Raw genomic sequence first — 26409 nt, 5'->3', positions numbered from 1 at the left:
ATTATTTCGGTTTGCATTTGTTTGAGTTGATGGCTTCAAATTAAATTTTCTTACAGCAAACTGATTGATGAAATGTTGGCTGGTGGGGCAGAGGGGAAGCGTGAAAAACTAAGTGATAAATATTCAATTAAGTGGCCATGTGAACAGGTTAACGAATCACGCTGGGGGCCGTAGGGCGCATATTTTTTCAAAGGATTTAATTTGGTTAAGTGAATTAGGTTAATTTTGTAGGTTATGTACAGCTTGCGGGAGGCGAGTTAAGACAACGCACAGTGGGAACTTTTCATGTAGACTGCGGCCATAAATCAATTTTTTTCACATCGTTCGATTTGCATGAAATTTTCAAAATTTATTAACAACTAATTAAGAATTGTTGTTTTAAAATTTTAGACCATAATCTTTATTATTTTTCTGTACACAGTATGTCAAAGTTAAGGTATGACAACATACTTGAAATATGGGAGTTCAAAGTGCTATATTTGAATGCTTGTTATTTACATATGAAACATCACACAACATTTCTAAAAATGCAATTCGTAAGACATAGCAAAGCTTAGCACAGCGATTTATACACAACAAAAACCACAAACAACCATGCGCGAAATTCACACTGCGCGCTATGCATATGTTTACGTGCAATAGTCGGAGCGAGTCTTGTCGCCAAAGCGAGTGGTGGGAGATAGAGCTGGGAAAACCATCGATGGCACCATCGATATTATCGATGGAACCGATGGAGTGCGATAAATCGATGGAAATTGTTCGATGTCGATATATCGAATTTCTTTTTGGTTCCAACACGTGTGTAAGTAAATTGCAATATATAGTAAGATTTTGTTATTATTAATTTTTTCTGCCTTTCTTTACATAGAGGTCTACTTTTATTCTATTAGAGTATCCTGGCAGTTCCTCTGGTAAAATGGACAAGTTTTTGACCTCATCCCGTAAGCATTTTAAAAAGAAACAATTACAGGACAATTTTTAAGAATTTTTTTTTTTTTAGAAAAAGATCATGATACCTCTCCAACATCATCAAATGAACCATCTTGTTCAAAATCTGAACCGGAGCCTAAGCGCAAAAAGTGTATTTCCGCAGTGTGGACACATTTTGACAAATTGCAAACCAAACAACTTGCAAAATGTCATTATTGTGGCAAAGAATATAAGACAAGCGGAAACACGTCCAACTTGTTAGAGCACTTAAAACGGGCCCACCCTCTTGCCCAGCAAGTTAATAACGAAACTACGTCTTCTCAGTTAGAGCGATATTTTACACGGACAGACGTTTACGGTCCAACATCTTCCAAAAAGGAAGCAATTGACAAAGCCATTGCTGCAATGGTCGCAACGGATTTGCAACCATTTAGCGTTGTCGAAGATATTGGACTTAGAAACTTGATGAGGGTGGTGGACCCTAGATACGTCATGCCCTGTCGAAAAACTCTGCGGGACACGCATATTAAAAATATGAACGAGAGTATGACGGAGAAATTGAAGGGCATTCTTGACTCCGTTGACTCGTGCGCTATCACAACAGATGCATGGACATCTCGTGCAAATGTTAGTTATCTAACTGTAACGTGTCACTTTATTTTAAATTTCGAGCTTAAGACGGCAGTGCTATCTACAAAGCCACTAATGGATGAGACAAACCATTCAAGTCTAAATATTGCCAACACATTGCGTGAAATATGCGATGAGTGGAAAGTGTTCGACAAACTGCACACCATTGTGACCGACAACGCAGCATCTATGATTAAAGCGTGCGAATTATTGAAAAAGAAACACTTACCGTGTTTTGCGCACACTCTTAATCTTGTTGTGCAAGATGCTTTAAATCTGGAAAATGTGCAAAACGTTTTAAAAATCACAAAAAGAATAGTGTCCTATTTTAAGAGTAGCGCTATTGCTTATGCAAAGTTCAAAGATGCCCAAGGCACCGAAAATCCTTGCTCTCTATTGCAAGAGGTCCCTACTCGCTGGAACAGCGCATTACAAATGATTCAGAGAGTGTTGCGGACAAGAGAGCCCCTAACTGGCACCCTTTTAAGATGCCATAATGCTCCGATTCCACTGTCAGAGGATCAATTTCGGATTTTGAAGGACTTGTGCTCGCTTTTGGAACCGTTCGAAAAAGCCACAAAACATGCGTCTGCTGCAAAGGGCGTTACAATTTCATTAATTGCTCCTGCAATTTTCGCCTTATCACAAAGTTTGGAAGAGCTCCATGAGCAGATGTTAACACCTGTAGGGAGAGAAACTTGCGAGTTTTTACAGAGCAACGTAAAAAAAGGCTCTTCTCATATGAGAATAGATCAGCACCACGCCTTGGAACTCTTCTTGACCCACGCTTCAAAAAGGAGGGTTTCCAAAATCCGTCAAATGCCCAGCAGGCCATGTTGATGTTGGAGGGAGAGGTTCATAATATAATACAGGACGTGAGATCTAAAAATTCCACAGAGGAACTGCCAAGGAATGAGGAGACTCCATTTTTATTTAAATGCATGGCAGGAAAAATAAAAGAAAAAAACAAAAGTTCACGGGCGGACTCAATTATTACCATTCGCCAATATATGGAGCAGCGCAATGCTCTTCATGACAGCGATCCGCTCCAATATTGGCAGGTAAGTTAAGTGTAGTTTTTTTTAACAACTTTCATAATTGTACTTTCTACAATACAGATTAACAAGGAACATTTATTTGCACTTGGACAATGCGCAATAAAATTCTTGTGTATACCAGCAAGTTCAGCTGAATCAGAGCGCACACTTAGTAAAACAGGAGCTATTGTGACGGAACGGAGAGCATGTTTAAAACCTAAACAAGTGAACACATTGGTTTTTATTAACAAAAATCAATGGCTACTTTAAAATAACTGTGATATTGGAACGAATTGTTTTTTTTTTTAAATAAGAACCTCTCATTAGCATTAAGTTTGGAAATCACCTTTTGTTTTGTAGTATTTAAGAGTAGCAGCTATCCGCTGCATAGTACAATAAGGACCTCTCATTAGCATTAAGTTTGGAAATCGCCTTTTGTTTTGTTTTTGTTTAGAGAGATTTTTGTTTTCGTTTTTTGGACTTAGGACGAGAAGTCACCCTTTTTTTATCTTCAAGTTTAACTTGAAACTATAAATTTTGTTTTTATATTAAAGAACATTCACAAATTACAAGCTAAAATCATTTTAATATATTTTCGATGGAATTAATTTATAAAGGGCTAACTTATAGTAGTTAAATTATACGCTAGATAATTCGTATCGATGATTATAGACAAGGTCATGAGTTCTGATACTTTTGGTTGACCCTTTTTGAATATTTGAAACTTTGTAATATTGAAAAACGACACCAAAATATATATTATATGTTGAATAACTCGTTTAAATTTTCGATGGAACCATCGATAATATCGATGGTTTTTTCCATCGATGGAAAAAATATCGAGTGGAGCAACCATCGATGGATTCCCAGCTCTAGTGGGAGAGTACACAGAAGTGAGTTCTTAATGAGTTGGCGGTGAATCGTCAATTGTCCGTTATGGATTAAAATATAAATATGCTTGCATTATTATCTTTGTGACAGTGACAGTTAATACAAGTTTAATATAAAGTGTTTAGAAATTTATTAAAGTTATGGATAAATCTAATATTCGTTATAATGCGATTGTTGAACTATTGTTCGATAGGGATAAAGATATTGACGTTGTTGTTGGTGTCATATCAGCAAATTATAATTTGTCTGAGACAAATATAATTAATTTTCGCAAATTTTTAATAAAATATTTCTATCCAAAATTTAAATTAAAGTGGAACAAAAGTGCGCGCATTAAATCCAGGTTTTTAATTGATAATAAACAATGGCTTTCACGGCTTTATACGATAAATAAAAACGTTTTGAATATTGAGCAGCCAAGTACTTCGCTTTCAGCCAAACGTGGAAGACCTTGTATTTCATTTGAAGAAAGTCATGAGAGAACTAAGAGGACTAAAATAAAACAAATTTGTGAAAATTATTCTGAAGAGCTGATAGTGTCTGCAGTTAAAAGATATAATAAAAAAGAAAAATTTAAATCGTTTACAACTGAAAAAGCACTTAGCCTCATAATCGATGCTGCATTATCAAAGCACCAGTATGAAATTTTAAGAAGCTCAGCCAAAGAAATCGGTTGTGATATTTTTCCAAATTATAAACAAATTTTGGCAGTTAAAAAGCAATGTTATCCTGCTAATATTACGGTTGAGCAAAATTGTAGTAGTGTTGTATTACAACAATTACTTGATCACACAATTTCAAGAATTTTTAAATCTAAATCGCAATGTGAGGTTGAAGAGTTTCCACATCAGTTGCGTTTATTAAGCAAATGGGGCTGTGATGGGTCATCTGGGCACAGCGAATACCATCAACGATTCTCTGATGAGAATTTATCAGATAAAAATATGTTTTTAACGTCTCTTGTGCCATTGACATTAATTGATTGTCAAAATGATTTTTATACGTGTTGGAGTAATTTAGATCCATCTTCAACTAGACTTTGCAGGCCTATCAAATTTGAATTTGTAAAAGAAACCGCAAATGTTATAAATAGCGAAGTAAATAGAATGAATAATGAAATTCAAAATTTGAAAAATTCTGAAATTGAGGTGTTTAATAGGAAATTTACAATATCACATAGTTTAGCGATGACGATGATAGATGGGAAAGTTGCTACAACTGTTAGTAAAAGTTCCTCTATGGCAGTTTGTTTTATATGTGAAGCAAAGCCCACTGAAATGAACGATTTAAATGCTGTGATTTTAAGAGAAAATTCAGCTGAATCTTTGAAATTTGGAATTTCTCCGCTTCATGCGAGAATTAAATTTATGGAGTGTATTTTGCTCATCGCATGTAATAAAAATTTTGCAGCATGGAGGACAAATGAACATACAAAAGAACAGAAGGAAGAAACTAAAAAAGAAATTCAAAGAAATTTTAGATCAGTACTGGGATTAAAAGTTGATATTGTTAAGGGGTATGCGTACAACCAATGATGGAAATGTTTCTCGAAGATTTTTTGAAAATCCAGAAACAACGGCTGACATAACTGGTGTTAATAAAAATTTAATTCACCGATTTTAAATTATTTTAAATACCATAAATAGTAGGAAACCTATAGATACCAACAAGTTCCACGTCTATTGCATGGACACTGCAAAATTATATGTAGAACTTTATGCGTGGTATTATATGCCCATTACTGTACATAAAGTTTTGATTCATGGCAGTAAAATTGTATCTGAGGCTATATTGCCAATAGGTATGTTTTCTTGCTATATTATTGTTTGATAAATGTTTATATTTAATCACAACTATTAATATTTTGTTTTACAGGAATGTTATCTGAAGAAGCTCAAGAAGCCATGAATAAGAATTACAGAAACTGTCGGCAATTTCATTCGCGTAAAAGTTCCCGCATTTCTACGAATGAAGATGTGATGCATCATCTTCAAATATCATCTGATCCATATATTAATTCATTTAGAACCAAATTGCAGTTAAAGAAATTGGAATACCATGATGATGTAAAAAATTTATTAAAAGATTGAAAAAAAAAATTTATTGCAGTACTATGAAAAGTAGGCGTAAAAATAGTAGGAATAATTTGAAATTCACACCAAATATTGAAAACTTTTTAAAACGTAAATGTACCAAATTTTATAGTTTGACCTAAAATTGTATGCCAGTTAGAGCATTTTTTAAGTTAGTATTGTATGGGAGGTGGTCGTAAGAAGGGGCAGATTTTTACAAAATTATTACCCAATATTAGGAATTACACAAAATACAAGTATACAAAATTTTGTTATTTTTTTTTTAATTTTATGGAAGTTATGGCTACTTTATTGTTAAGGTTGTGTGGGGGGTAGGCGTAAAAGTGGGCGGATTTTTTTGATTTTTTAACTAGAAGTTTAAAATGTCTTAAAAGTGATTTCTGCAAATTTTCAAAGTTCTAGAATGACTTCTTGTATTTTTGGCCGCTGTGGCACCACTGTGCAACGCCCCCAAGTTATATGAATCAAAATAATAATACGTAAAGTATGAAGTTACTCCCCAACTCCTTAAATTGGGGTCAAATAGCCAATTCAAAACTGTGATTAACGTTTCGGTCCACTTGCTACGAAGGCGGTAATTACTGCTTCACGCCTACTCTGAAAACCAATTTTCAAATGAGTTTGATTTTTGGTAAGACAATCTGTAGTGGTGCTTCAGGAATGAATTGAATTGTGCTGCGAAAAAGATCCAAACCGTATTACCAACTTAAAGTTCCCCAAACTTATCAATAAAAAATTTGCTTCCGATTGAAATTCTGAAAATTAAAAATAAGTAACAAAAGCGTGAAAATGCAGGTATAGGGTGAGCCATGTAAAATTTGCTTTCCGAATCGGCTATAAAAAAAAACTAATCAATATTTTTTCAAACTTGTTTTTATTTTGAAGATTGAACATAGTCATTTATGAATGAAAAATAATATCGTTCAAATGAACGCCACGACTGGCTTTACAGTAGGCCATTCAATCAACCCAATTTTTAAGCACATTTTCGATTGTTTGTGATCCAATTTCATGAATGACAACTTCGATTTCGTGTTTTAAAGCATTAGTCATCTCTGGATGGCTCGCATGGCATTTGTCCTTAACGGCTCCCCACAAAAAATAGTCCAACGGTCTTAAATCACAGCTCCGAGGCGGCTAAGTGACATCGGAATTTCGGCTGATTATTCGGTTTTCAAAAACGGTAGCCAAAAGTTCGAGTGTAACTTTGGCAGTGTGACAAGTTGCACCGTCCTGTTGAAACCAAATGTCGTACATGTCATCGTCTTCAATTTTTGGCAACAACTCGTTGAGCACGTCACGTTAACGCTCGCCATTTACTGTAACCGCGGCTCCTCGCTCATTTTCGAAAAAAAATGGCCCGATGATGCCGCCAGACCAAAAATCGCACCAAACAGTGACTCGTTGTGGATGCATTTGCTTCTCTACAGTAACGTGTGGATTTTCTGAGCCCCAAATCCGACAATTTTGCTTATTGACGTAGCCACCGATGTGAAAATCAGACAAGAAGAAGAAGACTCACCACTTTGGAAATAGGTTTTCAATATTTTCCAATTTTGTTCAAGCGTATAGTGTCACATTTGTAAATGTGAAACCTTTAAGTAAATTATGAACTCATTTGACATGTCATTTGTGTTTCCATTCTGAAAAAAATAGGTGGTTCAAAAAGATCAAACGCTATATGGCCCACCCTGTATATGTATATACACGGTGCCTACGATATTTTAGCACATCCAGTTTTGTAGTTATAACTTCGCGAAACCATTGTTTTTCCTTTTAGATCAGATAATTCAGATAAGACATGGAGGACTACAAATAAACTTAAGAAATAAAGAGACGCAGAGCAAATCTCAGCGACTTAGAAATCTCTAATTTTCTTAAGTGCGCTCGTTCGTTCGTTCATAAGGTGCACCGTGAATCGGTAGCCTCGGCCGGCGATGCAGACTCTGCTGTAAAACGCAAAAACTACGAGCAACGTTCTGACACTGTCCGATCTGCAGAATTTATCGAAAAAGTGCCAGTGATCATTGACGAGGACTCTGCTAAATCACTGAATCGTTGAATTGCTTATGAAGATCTCCGGTATAAATCCTACATTGTGTGCAGTAGACAGTCTACGTCGGAATAAACACGAGAGGAACGAGTTACGCGATGAAAACGCATACTAAACAAAATTAAACACCATCTCAGGTGCATGTTATGGTTTTTTTCTGACGAAAAGTGGTGGACCAAGACCAAGAGGTCAACCGCAGAAACGACCAGAAATGGGAGATGAATATGTTCCAATACCACAGAGGTTCCTGTTGTCGTGCTCACGAAGTTTCTAGCTACTAGTATTGTGTTAGTGTTGTGATCAATAAACTTTCTTTACTCAAGGATTTCGAGTGAATTCTACTGCATATATCGAGGTTCTGAAGACTGCAGCCCATAGATGACAGCCCATACATCTTTCAGCAAGATTCTGCTCCATCACACAAAGCGATCGTGACACAAGTTTCAATGGCTGAAAATGATCATGCCCACATAACACGGAACATGTAGTCGCTCAACTAAAAATAATAAAAATTAGTCTGGTGGACGCATAGTGCCTTCACAAATGTTTTCAAATCGCTTCGGTTTGCAGCCTTTGCCTTGACTTTAGTCCACATCGCTTCAATTTCGGCGACGCTGATTTCTTCATTCAGACTGGTTCTCCATGAGCCTCGCGCGTTCCGCTTGAGGAAACGCTTCTGCTGTCGAAAAAAAATGTTGTGTTATTGTTTAATGTGCAATGTCCATACAGACTCAGCACCCACTGCCTGTTAAGCCCATTCATATTCGATTATGTTTCTCCGCAATCTAAAACTTATGCAAACAGATGTATAAAAAACGACAATAACAATGTGGGCGTCGATAAATTTTTGAGGTGGCCCCTAAATCACCCATTGCGCAATTATTAATATGTTTTTATTGTACCTATTTATGTATGCCTGTAGGTATACATAAAATTAAATTGACAAAATACCACACACATGAAAAAACCTAGAAAATAAACAGAAATACGTTTTTAGGCATTAACTGCTTATGAGCTTGTTTGTTTGTATGTGCATATGTAAGTATGTAAGCGCTCATTAACCGTGTGGCATGTCCAACATAAAAGTCTTTTGCTATCGCACCGACCCCCTGAGAGTACTTGGCAACACTGATTACAACGCTTTGAATTGCTTTTTCGATGTAGCTGCTGCTGTAGCCGCCATTGGAGCGTTCAAATCCTTTATTCCTTGCTTTGCTGTTTTTGTTATTTCTTAAGGTCCTGCTTTAATATCCTAATAGGTCGTTTTCTGTGCTGTGCTCGCCAATCTCCTTCCGCATTGCCACATTATACTGCAACTAACTGTTGGTATCATTTATTTTTACTTGCTGTTGTTGTTGTTGTTATTGCTATTGTTGATATTGTATATTTAGATATCTGTAGATGTCACATTTCTTAAAATTCCTGCATTTGCACGCGCATCAGACTTTCATTGAGAAATGGTTGGAAAGGACAAAATATCTAAGATGTAAGCTTTTTGTGGACTTCGAGCGATCTAAGAAGGAAAAATGCGATGTAACTGATAATAAGGAATGTGCCCAGAGGGTATCTTAAGCTTGGCCAGTGAGTTGCTATGTTACTTATCTTACAATACACACAATCTCACACACGCACACACCCTCACACCCACACACATCCATATTACTAAACGCACGCACTCATCCACTGGCTAGCAAACAAGCGCACACAAAGCAGTTGCCCCCGTATTTCGTTATATAATAACCAGATATGTATTCGGCCAGATATGCACTTTATTTAGAGCTCTCCGTATGCATTGCGACCCTTTTTCATTCACATACGCATCAGCTGCTAAATTGGCATATTTTCTGTGTAATACGCCCCTTAACCTAGAAATAAACGCCCTGTAAGGAATGGTTCCGTCTATTTCGCAAGCGATGAGTTTCTAGATAATTTGGGTACATAACTAAATACCAGAGTCTGGGTTGATGCGAAATTATCATTCAGATGTGTCCAGGTTCGAATCTCCGTGCATGAAACGATAGAAAAAGTTGATTCTAGAGCGATCGATCCTCGGCATTCCATGGCAAACCTCCAAGTGTATTTCTGTCACGAAAGCCATTCTGCCATTCGGAGTATAGATCTTCTGTTCGCAAACTGGAGTTTGAGGGTCGAGCCAAGGCAATCTTTTCAGGTAGGCAGGATTGGAATGAAAGGAAAATCTGTACCGAGGCAGATAGTTCTGTCTTCACTGACGGTTCCCAGATAGAATCGGAAGGCGGAGCAGGGGTTTTTTTAAATCAACAAATTTATCTATTTCCCTTAAACTGGCGAATACTGGTAGTGTTTTTCAGACAGAAGGCTTTGTGATCCTGCAGATATGCAAATTGCTTAGAGAATATGGAAGCGAGGGAGATATTAACATTTTTCCCGATAGTCAAGTCTCGATCAAAGCTCTGAAGACGCAATGGCACAGATCCACACTGGTCAACTCCTGTAAGGAAGAAATCAGATCCCTTGGTCATGCTGGTAGCATTGCTCTGATCTGGGTGCCAGGGCATCGGTATCCCACTGACTGTTGTTAAAATGGAATCGCACAATGGATTTCTCAGGAAAGCGCAGATCTGATGAAGTGTGCCAATTCGAAAACCCTTTGGACAGAGTGTCATAGACGCAGAGCACAGAAAGGCCGGTCATTGTTCGATCGGCACTCACACAGAAAAGCTGGGTTTACCATTTAACCCCCATTGTAAAAGTTGTGGCGACGTTTCAGAGAAGGAGACTGTTGAGTATTTTCTCTGTAAATGTCCGGGTTTGATAGTCAGACGATTAAGGTCACTGTGATTTTCTTTCTTCGACAGCCTGGGGCAGTGCTCTAATCTGAAATCCATTAATCTACTCTGTTACAGCAAGAGCTGTAGTTGGCTGTAGGTACCTGCCCGTTGGTGTCCCTTTTTCCCTGCAGGGTATGCCAAATTCGCTATTTGTATGCTGAAGAAGTCATCATCTTACGCATTCAGCGCTGCCAATGGCACACATACACACATACATGCATACACAGATACACAAACTCAATCATATGAGCACGAAAACATGTAATATCTTTTCGCAAAGCTTGCGGGCTTTCAAAGGCATTTAGTATACATGAGCAGATCCATTCGAGGAATGTAGACCCACAACCTTTTCTACAATCGTAAATACTTTGCTTGCTGCTTGCTGGAATGAATGGCTTGGCAGTAAATATCCTTTTAAACCAAAAAAGTCACAAATACAATACCAAAGTCAAATGAGGCACAAAGAACTCAGACGCAGTGCTTTGCACATCAGCATGTCGCCCATTGCAGGGATGAGCGCGTAAACAAACACACATACATGCATGCAAAGAGATATACCTATGCACGTCTGTATGCCCACATTGGCATTTGTTTATCCCTTTTCGCCTGCAACCTTCCGCTAGTTACCCAAAACATTTATTTCACTCCCTCCTCTCCCGCATATCCTTTCTTTGCTCAGTATTGGAAGTACACTTTTCAACTTTAAAATACACGTTAATTTGCTTGAGCGTTTGCAGCATTAAACTGTGTTTTGTAAACGCAATTAATTTCTTAATCAAAACTTTTACAATGCACGAGCCAAACTTTTTACATTCACACTCGCACTCAGCCACACATTCACAGGTAGCCGAGAATACGAAAGCATGTAAATGCCTGATACTTTTCAAGTGATATGGGCGTATGTATGCGTGAATGTATGTGCGAATATATCGAAAGCGGTTTGTGCATGACAACTTCTTGGGAAAAGTTGTATCAAGTTTAATTGTCTATGTAATGGAAATAGTCATTAGGACTTTAGTTGGTTGGAGAGTTTCAAAGTTATCGATAGTAAATAGTTTTCCCAGGAAAGTGTAAATTTTTAAAGATCTTAAGAAAACGAAATTTTGGTGCAGTTTTCCTGGTCCCTGAACTTTTATTTCACCCATAAAAGTGGGCCTTATTGCTAGTAGCGCTAATGGAGTAATGAAAATGGTATTAAAAAAACCTATTAAAACGACGGCATGAATCATACTAAGCAAAAAAGTTTGTTTTTATTATAGTGCAAGATATTTTATCGATTTTAATTTATAACACCAAAAAAAATGATTTACATAAAAAATAATTGCTTACATACACTCTACTTATTCATCTTATGTGGCGCTACAACCGTGTGTCTGTTTAGACCGCGCCATTTTGGGTACCAGTTGTTTTTGTCTATGGACTGCAACCAGATGTTGGTGGTAGGAAAGAAGTAAAAAATATCTCCTGCGAACCACACACACCGGAGACGTAAACTTCGTCAAAATTCACTGAGACTGCAATACACAGCCTGGTAACAGTTATTGAAAAGGCTATTGAGTCCAAACATATAGCTTTATGTGCATTTATTGACATATCAGGAGCCTTTGATAACACCTCCTATGAGGCAATCTATAATGCCCTATATCTAAAGGAGGTACCTGAACCCATCACTAGATCGATAATATTCATGCTGAAATCTAGGACGATCAGCACCGAACTAGGAGGAATAATCAAATCTATTAAAGCCACAAGAGGTTGCCCTCAAGGTGGCGTACTTTCTCCTCTTCTGTGGACTCTAGTCATAGATGAACTTCTCCACAAACTGAATAACCTAGGATTTCACACTCAGGGCTACGCTGACGACCTAGTAGTTTATGTATTAGGCTGGCATGAGGAAACCATTTCGGATCGCATGCAGCAAGCCCTTACAATAATAAACAAATGGTGCACAGAAAAAGGGCTCTCCATCAACCCATCCAAAACAACACTTGTACCGTTTACTAGGAGAAGGAACATAAATCTCAAATGTCCGACCCTTAATGGAACAATACTTGAACTCTCGACAGAAGCGAACTATCTTGGCGTCAGTCTTGACAAAACGATTACGTGGAATTCCCATATTGAGAGAGTTACTTCAAAAGCCACAAGAGCATTCTTTGCCTGTACAAGGCTTTTTGGTAAGACATGGGGACTAAACCCTAGAATGACCTTCTGGACATTCACCACAGTTGTGAAACCCATAGTCACTTATACATCCTTAGCATGGTGGCCCAAGGTCAAGCAAAGAAAGGCAGCAAACGAATTAAGCAAACTGCGTCGCCTGGTATGTGTTGGTATTACAGGGGCTATGAAAACATGTCCCACGGATTCATTGGGTGTGCTGCTGAACATACCACCGCTTCCAATTCTAATTGAAAGGGAATCTCGCTCGAGTGCTTTAAGATTAAAAGGTATATCTGAACTTAAAAGTGGGGATATGAACGGACATTTAAATACCTTAGAAGACTTCCTACATAGTCCCATTCTTCATAGGGATGATATACTATCACCCAAACCAATACTCTTCAGGAACTTCCAAGTTATAATCAATGAACGAACAGACTGGAGAACTAACTCTATCACTTTCAAACCTGGCTCCCAGCTATGGTTTACTGATGGGTCCAAATTGGAAAATGGTAGAACAGGGGCAGGAATCAATGGGCCCAAATTCAAAAAATCGATTCCGATGGGATTCTACCCAACAATATTCCAGGCAGAAATACATGCCATTGAAATATGTGTGAGAAAATGCCTTAGCAGGAAAATGAGAGGTACTCACATCTACATACTTTCAGATAGCCAAGTGGCTCTAAAATCCCTTCTATCAACAACTATCACCTCTAAATTGGTAAATGATTGCCTAAACCTTCTAAACACGTTAGGAAACCTCAACATAGTAACACTATGCTGGATTCCGGGACATGAAGGACGTGAGGGAAATGAAATGGTTGACGACCTTGCAAAACAAGGAGCAAATATGCAACTTACTGGTCCTGAGCCTTTCTGTGGACTGACAAAAGGCCACATTAATGAACTTCTTAGGAAATGGGAAGAAAGAAAACTTGCCGCACACTGTCTAAACTGTGCCGGTCAGCGTCAAGCCAAACTATTCCTAAGTCCCAACAAAGGAATATCTGACAAACTTCTCTCACTAAACAGAGTAGATCTGCGTCTTTTAACTGGATACCTTACAGGTCACTGCAGCCTGAGGTACCATCTAAATAATATTGGTCTATCCGAGACCAATGTCTGCCGCTTTTGCGAAATGGACATAGAAAGCTCAGAACATGTGCTTTGTGAATGTCCTGCGTTGGGCAGACAAAGACTTCATCATTGGTGGTATCGTAGTATCTCCATGCAATCTTTGGAACAACCAACCCAAAACTGTGCTAAAATTTCTAAAAAGCCTAAAACGCTAGGGTTACAAAATATGCCTTTCACAACAGATCAGCTCTGGTCGCAGTGCGTAATGGCCTTCTAATAATAATAATAATAATAATAATAAACTTCGTTAAAAAAAACCCCCAAGCAGTAGGGGTAGGTTTGGCTGCCGGGGGATTAAGTAAGGCTGTCTTCTAACGGAGTCCAGGTCGCCTCAGGTTTTTACGCTGCCATGGTCGACTGGTTATTTCTCCTCAATACTCCATGGTCACCACGCATGGCTACATACGCAGCTCGCTGGGTGGCGAAAATGACCATACGAGCTCTAAATAAAACAAAAATCAGCATAATGGGTAGTCTGGACAATCTGCTTTCAGATTTTCCATGAATATGCCTCTGTTAGAATTGAAATAATTTTAATTTCTGTTTCCGGGGCTTGCCTTGATTTTTCTAATTTGCGCCGGTTAACTTGCTTTCATGGACTTGGGCGAAAATCGCTTAGGCGCCCATCAAGAAGGATAAGTTGAGAACGCAACGGCCGCTGTTCAAATCTTGACTCCTGTTAATAACATTATGTTCATCTACATATTTCTACCTAGCCGCGGCTGTCACTTAGTTCGTTGTGATCCTTTATTGGCCAACACAGGTACTATACTTGTACCAAATGTCTCACTCTTTTGCTGTAGTTGTTGAATTTTTGCTCGATGGCTGTTCTCATCATCTATTTGATTGAATGTCATTTCTGTCAGTCGCCACTGTTAACGCCAACTTATGATACTTGAAATTTTAGTTTCATCACAACTAAGAACATCACGAAATAAAGAGCTGGAAATTCAGCCCTAAACCCTAGTGCCTTTTTATTTAAGTTTTTATATTGATTTTTATGTTTGCATTGCGACACTAATAACTTCTGTCGTTGCTATATTTTTAGGCCTCGGCTGCATTATTTAATTTTACTGTTAAAATATTTTTCGACTTGTCTGTTTGACGTGACCAATCAGGGTGAGGACGATGCGAATGAGAATGACGTGAACTTCTCGGCTTCGACTCATAGACATTGCGGCAGCAACTAATGTACTCACACATATGCATAGCTATATTCAAATGTTTGCGCTAGTTTGCAATAGTATTGGATATGTCGTGCCTTTCGTCAATTTCGGCCTAAAGTTTAGGTGACAAAAATACCTGAATATTTACCTAAATTTGCCTTTTTATATTTAGCATCCACTGATGGTGTGGCATGGCCATTAGGGGTGGATTTCCTTTTCATAACACGCATTAGTATGAGAAAAGCACAGTGTACTTACACGATTATACTACCATTTTATTATGAACGTATTTGTTTAGTAGGACATGCATTTCAGGTGGCCGAAATAAAACCTGGCTAATCAGCAAGCGGCGCGTAGCAGCTGTTCGTGTGTTAATTAGCAGTTAAAAAAATCAAATGGACACATACATACATGCATATATACTTATGCCTGTATCAATCGTTCCATAGTCAATTTTATAATGCCGACTGACACGTAAATATTTACTCCTTCATTTAACGACAAACATAATTTTCCTGTAATGCTCAAGGGTCTAATGAATTTTACTATACGCCTTATGCGCTCCTTTAACACCAAGCGTTTCCTGCGGTTCATACTGCAGTTGCTAACATAAGGCTTCTAGCAGTTTTAACACCTGCTTTCGCTCTTACATTTATAGGTTCCATATTAATTTTTTCTTAAAAGAGTTCACCAAAGCCCGCATACTGAGGCGAATCTTTCAATGTTCGAAATAGATTTTTCTGTTAGCACCATTCTTTTTACAGCTTCAACGGACGCAAATCTTACACCTTTAAAAATCAGTTTCACTTTTGAAAATATCTTGGAATCGCATGGCTCAAGATCTGATGAATAAGACCGAAGATCTATTATTGGCATGCCACATTTGGCTAGAAGCCTTCTTACGGCACAATGCGCCGGTATAAATGGGGCTTTAGCTAAACAGGCTTGGTTCCGGAAGCGAGATATTTTGCATTCAAATGCTGTCACATTAAGCAGCTGCACTTATTCCGATAATTTGGAAACGCCAAACTGCATTTTGCTTCCAAAACCAAGCAAGTCAGCAGAGCAGCCAATATGTCTAATCGACTCTGCGGGTAAGTTGATCGCACGAACTTTTATCCGATCAAAGGGAAGTCTCTCTGTAAATCAATTCGATAATTCGACGCTAGATGTAGTCTCTCAGCAATCCAGCTCGCAACGAATGCAATCAGCGGTAATCGTTGGCTAAATGGGACCAAAGAGTACTGCGTGATTATCACCCTAGAATATAATATAGGTACGACGGCGTTCTGCTTGTTAGGATTCCAGAGGGAACAGAGATAATTTCGTTCCCCACAACATTGCGGTTGTGGTGATGACTAAAAATTTAGGAGATATCCGCAACAAAATAACTTAGATTTAGCGCAACAAAATACGAAAGCAGTCCTTACATCCAGCTGAAAAAAGACAGAAGAGGTTACTTTTGGAATCGGAGACTTCAACATATCGACCGTTTTAATACTTGGGAATAACGATAGATAAAAGGAGAGAAGGAAAGCAGCACACCTGGAGTACGCCAACGAAAAAGCATCCACCACTACGACAGCCCTGTCGAGGCTGTTGTTAAACGTACGAGGACCAAATCAAAATCGCCGTCAGCTTCTGGCTAATGTTGTGAAAAGCCAAAAACAAAAAACACTAAGTAGCTGACGGTCGTCGGTGCTTGCTGGAAGCCTATTTCTTCCATATCAGCGTTATTATCGTTATTCTATCTATATCACCTCCTGCTCTTACAGAAATATCCGTATTTTTCCAATTCACACGCGCTTAAATTCTTTTTATTCTTCATTGGTGCAATAACTACTTAAGAAAATTTAATAGAGTTCAACAAATCACGCTGAAATTCTTGTAACTAAGTAAACAAAGTACGAAAGCTCACATCAACTCAGTAGCAAGAAACGAAATGCTGACTCAATTCAGAAATATATTTGTATGCGCATATCCAGACCAGTAACCTAATCTTGTTACATACACCAACAAATCCACATGCGGCGTGCACACATGTCCTCATGTTCATGTCCAGAGCCAATAATTACCCCAGCGCGTTAAGCCTCGGAATGTCTCAACCTAAACTTATTTCATATATCAAAAGCAGAAAGTGACAAGCCAAATGGAACAAACAGCGTGAGTTGTGGCAATATAAAAGTAACAACTTAGCACAAGACGGAAAGCTTTGTGAATGAGTAAAAAATGAGATTGCGAGGTAAGGTAAGAGGTGAATCTTGAAGTACGAAGGGACTTCGAAGAAGTTGTGTCTCAGGAATGAGGGCAAGAGATGGCGAGTAATGTTGCGAAAAAATTCGCCGATAAGAAAAAGGAGTGCACATATCCAACGGAATAAAAAATCAAATACCCAGTGGAAAATCGGTGGAAAATCATAACAACATTTTAATTCTATCTAAAAAGAATTTGGAGTTATTCAAATACCTGTAACAGTTTTGAATGCCAGCTTTTGGTAATTGTAATTGATGCACTTGAATCTACATGTAGAGATCCGGATCTACAGTTTCACGCCGCCTCCGAAAAAGGAGCTTTTTCTCGGCAGAAATACACTCTGAGGCTTGCCATTGCCTGCCGAGGGTCGACCGCTGTTAGAAAGAACTTTTGTCTTGCCCTGAGAGTCGAACCCGTGCACTATCGAATGGCAGTTACGCAACAGATCTTTCGGCTATGGGGGTCATCAACTCATTGTTAATATTTTGAGCTACACAGAAGATATAGTCGCCTTCAAACTTTCAATGATTTAGGTTAGCCAGTGCAGTATTGTTGGATAATCGAGAGCGTCTTCCTGTATTCTTTAACACATCTCGAGTTGATGCATGTTAAGACTAGTGCCTTTAGCGCTGCTTGACTTTCAACAAAAATGGTAAGGTTTGCCTGAGGTATGTCCATTAGTCTTGTCGTTTTTGCTGCTTTGTCCATAGCGTTGATCTCAGCTTGGAAGATGCTACGCCATCTGGGAGTTTAAAGGTGTAATTTAAGGATAATTGTTTCGTGAACACTCCTGGTCCGACGGCATTGCTCATCTTTGAGCAGTCATCTGATTTCACTCTGGTCTGTCAATCCTTTCAGCCGGGCATTCGTACTTTATAGTGTTTTTCATATTTATTTTGGTAGCGAGATAGTCTGCTTTCGATGGATCTTGCAAGTGTTCCACAGAAAAGAGCACTGATACATGACCGTGCGTAATTTCTTTTAACATGTCTGCTGCTTTAATCCTGGAAGCAGATTGGATTGCTATCCCTTTATCGTACATATCAATGGGTGAAATATGTCAGCTCACTTCAAGCGCCGCGCCAAGTGCTTGGACTCTTATGAAATTCTTATGTAGGATTGTGTCTGTACCGCCTCCCACCACACGAAAGCTCCATAAGTCAAAATTGGTCTGATGATCGTATTGTACGCCCAGTGGCTTATATACGACTACTGACCCTTCAATGATTTTAATTCCAACTATTGTGGCAGCGAAGATCTGCTAAAATTCATATGTAAGCTCTGAAGTACTTTTTCATCCAAAAAAAGTGAATTATTTACTAATTTTTCAGACCACATTAATCTCTAGAGGGCTACTTCGACCTACCACTTTGAACTTTTCCAGTGATTCGTGTCCATCTGCCATGCACTAGCTGGAGGTAAACTTCATCAGGCTACTAGTGAACCAACCAATCAAGCAGCCGGTGAATGCCAGCGCGCCAGCATGCCAGCCGAGCCGAGCTGTGCCGAGCCGAGCCTGTAAGAACGGGCAATTATGCAATTTGATAATATTTCATTGTTAGCAATAAATATTAATTATTTTCGAGTTGTTACTTTGAGCGGCAGGAAATTGTGCGCTTTCAAGTGAGCAACATAAAAAGGATGGGGTAGCATGGAACACTTGCTCGTGTGCAGAGGGTTGATGAAGCAGGAGGAGCGCTTGAAATAAATTTATGATATTTGCTGAGAAATAAAATGGAACGAAATGAATTTTTGCTGTGCAACAGTGATGGTGACTGCGATGTGATGATGGTGTTGATGTAGTTTGTGACTGGGGCCGTACGAGGCTATGCGATGAAGTAGCCTACTGGCAAGTGGCTTGGAGGAGCCTTAAATATGCCGGTGCGTCTTTGCCACAGGAAATCAGAGCACAAAGACGCTCACTATGTGTGTTGTATTTGCTTGTGTGCTCAAAATGCTGCGCTGTTGGTGACCATTTCCTTTGCATTATGAGCTTGAACGATAGTCCGGCTCGGTTGGCTAGTCGGATGGTCGTTGGTCGCTTGGTTGACTGCACGGCCTCGCTTGGCTGATTTGCTGGCCCGTTACTGGCTACATTCACAGTGCTGTGTTATCGCCTGCAGTCACACACGCATTTACACATTTATTTATTTCTATTGCACTGCAACATTTCCTGAGCACACAAGTGTGTGTCTCTGACATGTCGAGGCCGTGTGCGCTCATTTAGGTGTAGCTGCTATTACACAGGCAAAATACAATGTGGTCCGGCATATTTTGTATTGAGGTTAACTTCGACGGAAGTCGCTGTCATATATCATAAACATCATATAAATATTTTTCTAATATTTATGACGTACACAACTGTTACACATGTAACTCGAACACGAACACGAACACGAACACGAATATTTAAGTCTTCCATGTATTGTTCGGTTGCATGCGATCAAAATCCTAACAGGCCGCCAAGAGTACAACGAAGGTGGAATTGTTTATGATATAAATACTCGCTTATGCGTTTATATGTTGTAATTATAAAAGCACGGAAGTGGACAGAAAAATATTTCTTGCAACAAAGTTCAGCACACAAAAAAATCAAATAAATAAAGAAATAAAAGGTAAAAAATGTGAAAATTTTCTTGGCCCTTTTTCGGCCTACAAAATACAATATTGCCCCACCACTGCCGTTTGGTCAAGTTAATTAAAAAAGTTAATGCTAAAAATGCCCTAAACATGCCAAAGTGGTAGGTAAAGTTGCTTTTGAGTTTTCGGTTGAGACTCAGCGCCGTGGTTGAGTGTACTTGCCAGGTTGACGCAAACTGGGGAATTTATAATAGGTTAATTTTCGTAGTATTAAGGGCCAACATGTCAGCAAATTAATTAATGATATCGGAAAAACTTCAAAAAAATATAAGAAAATAACCAACATGAATTTGTTTGGCTGCTTTTAAGTTTTTGTGGCGTGGGCAGCAGCAGAAATTAATTTTGTTAAGCTGCATTAAGTTTTTGATATGCGTTCAGGCGATTTAGGGGCCCTAGATTACAAAACAAAAACGCAAAAAAAAAAAGAAAATACTTGTAAAGTTTTTCAAGCTGATGTAGGCAAAGTCAGCAATTTTAGTGAAACTTGCTTTCAAATAAAACCATTGAAATATTTAAATTCTATTCACGTACGAACAACTAAACTTACATATCTGCCCGACTTCATCCCTCGCTAATCGAAACACCTCACTTCGAGTACAGAAACAAAGGCAACTAAAATAAAAAAATAAAAAATATCTTTCGAAGAAATAATGAAATTGCTGCTAGTTAACCACAAACGAAGTGCAAACTTCCGTTTCACATAAAGCATCCGACGCTGACTGAAACGAGCGCGCGCAGCTATACATCACACACCATTCAGCGCTCACCTACCCGCACACACTTAGAGCAGTAAAAGAAATAGGAAAGTGCAAAAGTGCCGTTGGTAACAAATCTATCAACTCAACAACTAAATCACCAGTGCACTGCGACGCCAGCATGCTGGCAGCAAGGAAGGAAGGAAACAGGATGGCAGTAAGTTCAAGCAGGAGCATTACTTTTCGAATTACACGGAAATATACAAGTACATATAAGTACACACATACATCCGCGAAGGAATTAAAATAAATGTATGCATATGTACTGCAGGTATATGTATGCACATTAGGGTGGCTCAGTTCGTATGGAACGATGTGTCCCGACAGCGTTACCAGCAGATTCCAAGGCTGATAGAAGGTTGCGCCGTCTGAATTCACTGTGCCGGCAGGCTCCGTGAATAAACAAACAAAAGAAAGGCTAACTACTTGTTTGTGAAGGGGAAGAGGATACTTTATTATTCATAAGTGCTTTCACAATTTAAAACCCGGCACTTTGTCTTCATTAGTTTCTTTAGTTTAACCCTTAACAGCCTTAATCCACCTCCTTTTCATACGAAGCAGTGCTGTAAAACATGTTTCAATCAAGTATAGTAAAACACATTTATTTTATTTTAGTGAACATTTTTTAATATGTAACATATGTATGTTTCTCGTCTTCTCCCTAAAACCTTTCGATTCTATTTCTATGCTGCCTCTGTTAGTCCTATGAACGATGTCGGACTTACAAGCTAATCGCTGCAAACTTTGTTCAGTATTAGCGCCTTCTTGAAGTTTTTTCAACATATGAAATTCATCTACTTACTGATCAAATAATTCTTTTATAAAATCGTAATGTGCAAGTGGTTTTTCGGTATTTTCTTTTTGAAATAATTAGAAATTAGTAGCACATACTTCAAGGCCCCAGAAGAAGAGTTTTCGTAATAGTAATAAAAATAATAAAATGCTTTTTGGCGTCATAGGACCCAGTAAGTAAAAGTGTCATGCCGCCTGTATAGCGCCATTGGACCGTTAAGGGTTAAATCTCACAAACCACAATGTTGCCCAGCTATTCACTGAATTTTCACGAGCCTGACGTCAGACTTGTCAACTGTTTTGGGAAGATAACACCTTCAGTAGTCAATTCGCCTTCATCAAATTCGGATTCTGTATGAAATTCAAAGAAAAAAATGCAATTAAAGCAAAGCTCTAAAGCCAATTTCGAGCCCAAAAATTTTTAGAAGAAGTTATCTTCAACTAATACACAAAAATTTAGAGGGAGTTATTTGAAAAACATAGAGCATAATGAAGATGGAAAGTAAAAAAATATATCTCCTGTCGAAAGTCGAAAGATCTAAAGCCCAAATATATATATATACGCTGGTTATTGTAAAAAAAATTGTATGAGTGGAAAAAATTTGAAAATAATTTAATACAATAGTTTTTGGATTTTTTGCAGGTTTTAGGTTCATTTGCAAGAGCCGGTACAACGCTGGTCAAAGAATGGCCAGTCTTTGCATCTGCGGGGCCCTCAGAACCACACCCACAGATGCACTAAATATCTTGCTTAACATTTTACCAATAGAGCAGTACGGTAAGCAAACAGCTGCCAAAGCAACTCTCAGGCTAAGAGAAATCGGCCTACTCAGAACGAACCAAAGAGGACACTCCTCAATTTTAGCACAATTCCCGTGCATTCCCAACACAACGGATTTCTGTAGGACCAAGGACATCAATTTGTATAAATCCTTCGTCACAGTATTTCCTTCCAAAGAGGAATGGGATAACGGGCTCATTGTTAAGATAAATGAAGTAAACATCTACACAGATGGCTCAAAACTGGATAACAAAGTAGGGGGAGGGGTTTACTCCGACAAACTCGGAGTATGCCAATCATTCCGCTTACCTGATCATTGCAGTGTGTTTCAGGCGGAAGTCACTGCCATAAAAGAGGGGCTTAAAGAAATAAAAACGAGAGTATTATCCGCAAATGAAGTCTTCATTTACTCGGACAGTTAAGCAGCAATAAAAGCGCTGGAATCAAAGACACACTCGTCAAAAACAGTTCTAGAATGTTTTAAACTACTAGATGACGTATCTAAGTGCTACAAGGTGCCCCTTATCTGGGTACCAGGCCACAGGGACATTCCAGGAAATTGTAAGGCGGATGAACTTGCAAGAGCCGGTACAACGTTCGATCTCGAACCGGATAAGGCGCTGATACCCATGCCTATAGCCACTTGTAAACTACTTATAGAGGTAAAGTACTCAAAAAGGTAAATACAATCTGGCAAAACCTCACAACATGCGAACTAAGCAGACAGACATGGCCGAACTGGAACAGCGGTCGATCGAAGATCTTGCTAAGATTCAACAGGGAATCTATAAGAGAAATGATAGGTGTATTAACAGGTCATTGTTTAATAGGCAGCCACGCTAGAAGGTTAGGACTACCTTACTTCGATTTCTGTAGAAGCTGTCTAAATACAGAAGAAGAGGAAACAGTCAGACACCTTTTATGTGAGTGTGAAAGCCTAGCTAGGAGAAGGCTGCGCACCCTCGATACAGCATTTCTAACCGATGTAGCGGATATAGCCCATCTAAAACTAACGAAGCTCTGCTCGTTTATTAAAGCAACCGGATGGTTTGAAAGGGAACACGTAGAGTAAGGATAAGCTCCAGTGGTATCACAATGGACCTGCCGAAGGTCTAAGTGTGTCTTGCGACAACCACCCTACCTACCTACCTACCTAGGTTCATTTAAATAAAAAGATTAAATACAATTCGTAGATATTTTGACGGACCCATCATGGGGTTTTTTAAATAAAATTTATTATTAACTATAGCTACTTTTAAAGTCTGTGGACCTCGAAATTAACTTTCCAGCTATGCTGCAGCCTACTTTTTTTCTTTTAATTTTATGTGGTATTAGAATCTGCTAAGCACGATACCCGCAAATAACCGGCCTGCCCTAATGCACACATACATGCATGTGTTAGTGTGCGGCATAAAGAATGACTTTATTACAAAATGTACACATTACGAGTTATCTTCGCCTCTGAGGGGTGTGATTCGAAGAAATAATTGCATTACTTCAAAGTGTAATGACTGTTGATGTATGGATGCGTGAAAGGGTGACTCTTTGTGGTGGTGGCGGAAGTGCCTCAATGGATGCACAGGATGCACATGCAACAATTTCATTTCCTAGTTAACTTACTTTTGTTTACAAGTTTGTACATATTTTACTATTGTAAAATAAGGCGGAAAGTGATGGGCGAACATTTTCATTCAACATAGATAGAATTTATGACATGCCAATGCAGCATTTTTGTAACGAAAAATTTACTATTTAATTCTGAGAGCACAGATTAGTTTTGTAGATAAAGTTATATACCAGCAGGTTTGAATTTTTTTCCACACAGTGTCAAAATTTCTAACTTTCATTCATTTAATGTCTGCTGTCGTGCGCTGATTTTTATAGAAGTATAATTGTCGATATTCTATGGTGGAATTTCAGGAGAATTTTGTAGAGAATTTTGTAGAACATTGGAGCTTAAGAGGGCTAAAATGCTCTACGAAAATATTTTTCAGAAAATTTCGTTGCGATTTATCAAAGACGTAAAAGCTGTCAGGATCAGCATTTACTCGTAACAGACCGAAATATGCGCCTAGCCTTTTTTACAATTTTTTTTTAAATATAGTAAAAGTACTACTTAAATTTGTTCATCATCCATCAGTAAAAACTGTCAAGGCATTTTTCGAACGTACCTCATACACAGGAATCCATTGGTTTCCAGAACGATGATGAGGGCGGCTAAGTCCCCTATATATAAGTCAGCGAACGAAAGATGTCTGAACCGCAAAACTAGCATGGACGGAAAATGACGTTGTTTAGTACGAGCAGCACCGTCAGTAGAGGGAAGAACCTCTCCGAGCCGTTTAATACCAAACGAGGTTACAGACAGGATTACTCGCTGTCGTGTTACCTCTTTAACTTGATGCTGGAAAAGATCGTGCGAGCCGCATAACTTTATCGCTCAGAGGCAATTTTTTTATCGACATCATCGCCCTGAACAACCAGGTTGTTAGTTCTGCCATTTCGAAACTGGCAAAGCGAATGGGTCTGGTGGGGAATGAGGACAAAACGAAGTACCTCTTGACGTCAAACAGTCAGTCGGCAGTTTCGTGTATCCGCACTCTCGTCACTATAGACAGTTATTTTGTTGTTCGAGGTTGTGAAAGAATTCATCCCTTGGAGTGTTTGAGAGAGAGATTCTGCGGAAGGTTTTGAACCTTTGTCCGTTGGTGAAGGCGAGTATCGCAGGGAATGGAACGGTGAGCTGTATGAGCTTTACGACAACAAAGTCGTAATGCAGCGTATAAAGATCCCGCGGCTTCATTGGCTTCGTTATGTCGTCCGAAAAGATACAAAGGCTCCGGCTCTGAAAGTATTCGATGCAATACCAGCTGGTAGTAGCAAGGGAAGTTCAAGGCCTCCTCTGCGTTGGGAAGATTGGATGGAAAGGCAAGTAGCTTCACTTGGTGCATCCAACTGGCGACCGTTAGCACGAGAAGGAAACGACTGGCGCGCTTTTTTAAAGTCGGCCAAAATCGCTTAAGTATTTTGGGATATTTCATTACCTCTTCCAATGCCTTCAATATTTCTTTTTGCAGAATACTGGCAGAGCGCGTACATGTGCAGCACTCCAGAAGGAGTGGTTACTGTAAATAAATTGCACCTATTTCATCTGACGTACCACTTGAAACTTTTTTATTTCGTAAAAGATCGTATTTTCTTAGCAAACTTTTACGATGCCCCTTTCCATGCGCACCTTCGGGACTAAGAAATTAATTCAATTTTTAATCTTCTACATGAAAATAAATAAATAAATAACCGAAAGCTAGAAAAAAGTAACTTTCCAAAGAATTCATGGATTTCTCAGACGTTTTGTTGCCAACTGGGGACTAACTGCGGCCAAATAAATGGCGGTGTATTGAGAATGCACAGAAAGAAGAAAGCGGAGAGCAGCAAAAAGACAAAAAATTTAAATTACCTACAAAACCATTAGCAGAGTGACTAGGAAATGGAAATTTATGATATATTACCACATTCACAACATTTGTTGCCAATTGCGACAAAGCAACAGCAAGCAGCTCCCACTGGACTCGTTTCCACGGTTGTAAAGTATGCGCGTATGTGTGTGGCAGGCATGAGCGTGAGCCTGAGATAACTCTGGCTATGTGAATGTATATACTTGTATATGCATATTTGCATACATTTATATGAATAAGTAACAAATGCCGCTGATGGTGCTTACGTAGCCAGTCTTGTACGCCTTAAGTCCTGGTGACACCGAAAAGAGGCTGAAAGCCGAAGAAATAAAAGCAAAATCAAATAAAAAAACAGCAAGTGATGGCGGAAGCGGAGGCAAGTTCAGTAAGAAAAGCCCACAAACGCAGTGAATGAAAATTTCAACAATAAATTTGCATTTTTTTATTCTCACTTTAACTCGGTTGGCCTTTTCGCTGCCGCTCATAAAAAGAAAATGGAATTGAAAGCAGGATATATTGCTGGCTGGCTGGCTGGTTGACTGGCTGACTGGTTGGTTGGTTGGTTGGTTGGTTGTCTGTGAGCTTTAATGTGACGCTTAGTTTTTACGCCATAATGCCCCTGAAACAGCCGGTGTACTTCACACTAACACGCAGACACCCACAATCTCGCAGATTTAGTTGAAGCCTACGCCCACTTACTGGCTCGGCAACATATCCTAGCTTCCTTTAGTTATTGCACGCTATGCGTACTTCCGGTTGCAGCTGCGTCGTTAGGCCATCAACTCTTCTTCTTGCTGCTTTCTTTCTCTATGTATGTATG

General features: G+C 38.9%; 1 protein-coding gene across 1 annotated transcript; it reads left to right on the top strand.

Moving 5' to 3' along the window:
- The first annotated feature begins 902 nt into the window (after positions 1-902).
- On the top strand, positions 903-7643 carry LOC128861957 (E3 SUMO-protein ligase ZBED1-like). Its single transcript, XM_054100331.1, has 6 exons — positions 903-941; positions 1001-2209; positions 2275-2621; positions 2679-2769; positions 5364-5554; positions 7488-7643. Exons 1-6 carry the CDS (start codon positions 917-919, stop codon positions 7641-7643), a joined length of 2019 nt encoding a protein of 672 aa, XP_053956306.1. The 5' UTR covers positions 903-916.
- The last annotated feature ends 18766 nt before the right edge of the window (positions 7644-26409 follow it).

Source organism: Anastrepha ludens, chromosome 4, assembly GCF_028408465.1.
Source record: "Anastrepha ludens isolate Willacy chromosome 4, idAnaLude1.1, whole genome shotgun sequence".
Taxonomy (NCBI): domain Eukaryota; kingdom Metazoa; phylum Arthropoda; class Insecta; order Diptera; family Tephritidae; genus Anastrepha; species Anastrepha ludens.
The sequence above is the reverse complement of the archived record's forward strand: the minus strand, read 5'-3'. Positions and strand labels throughout refer to the sequence as shown.

Excerpts from the sequence above, each read along its gene's own strand:
- LOC128861957 (XM_054100331.1), top strand. The coding sequence starts at position 917 with ATGGACAAGTTTTTGACCTCATCCC. Across the intron at positions 942-1,000 it reads CAAGTTTTTGACCTCATCCC|AAAAAGATCATGATACCTCT; the intron begins GTAAGCATTTTA and ends TTTTTTTTTTAG. Across the intron at positions 2,770-5,363 it reads TGAATCAGAGCGCACACTTA|GAATGTTATCTGAAGAAGCT; the intron begins GTAAAACAGGAG and ends TTTGTTTTACAG.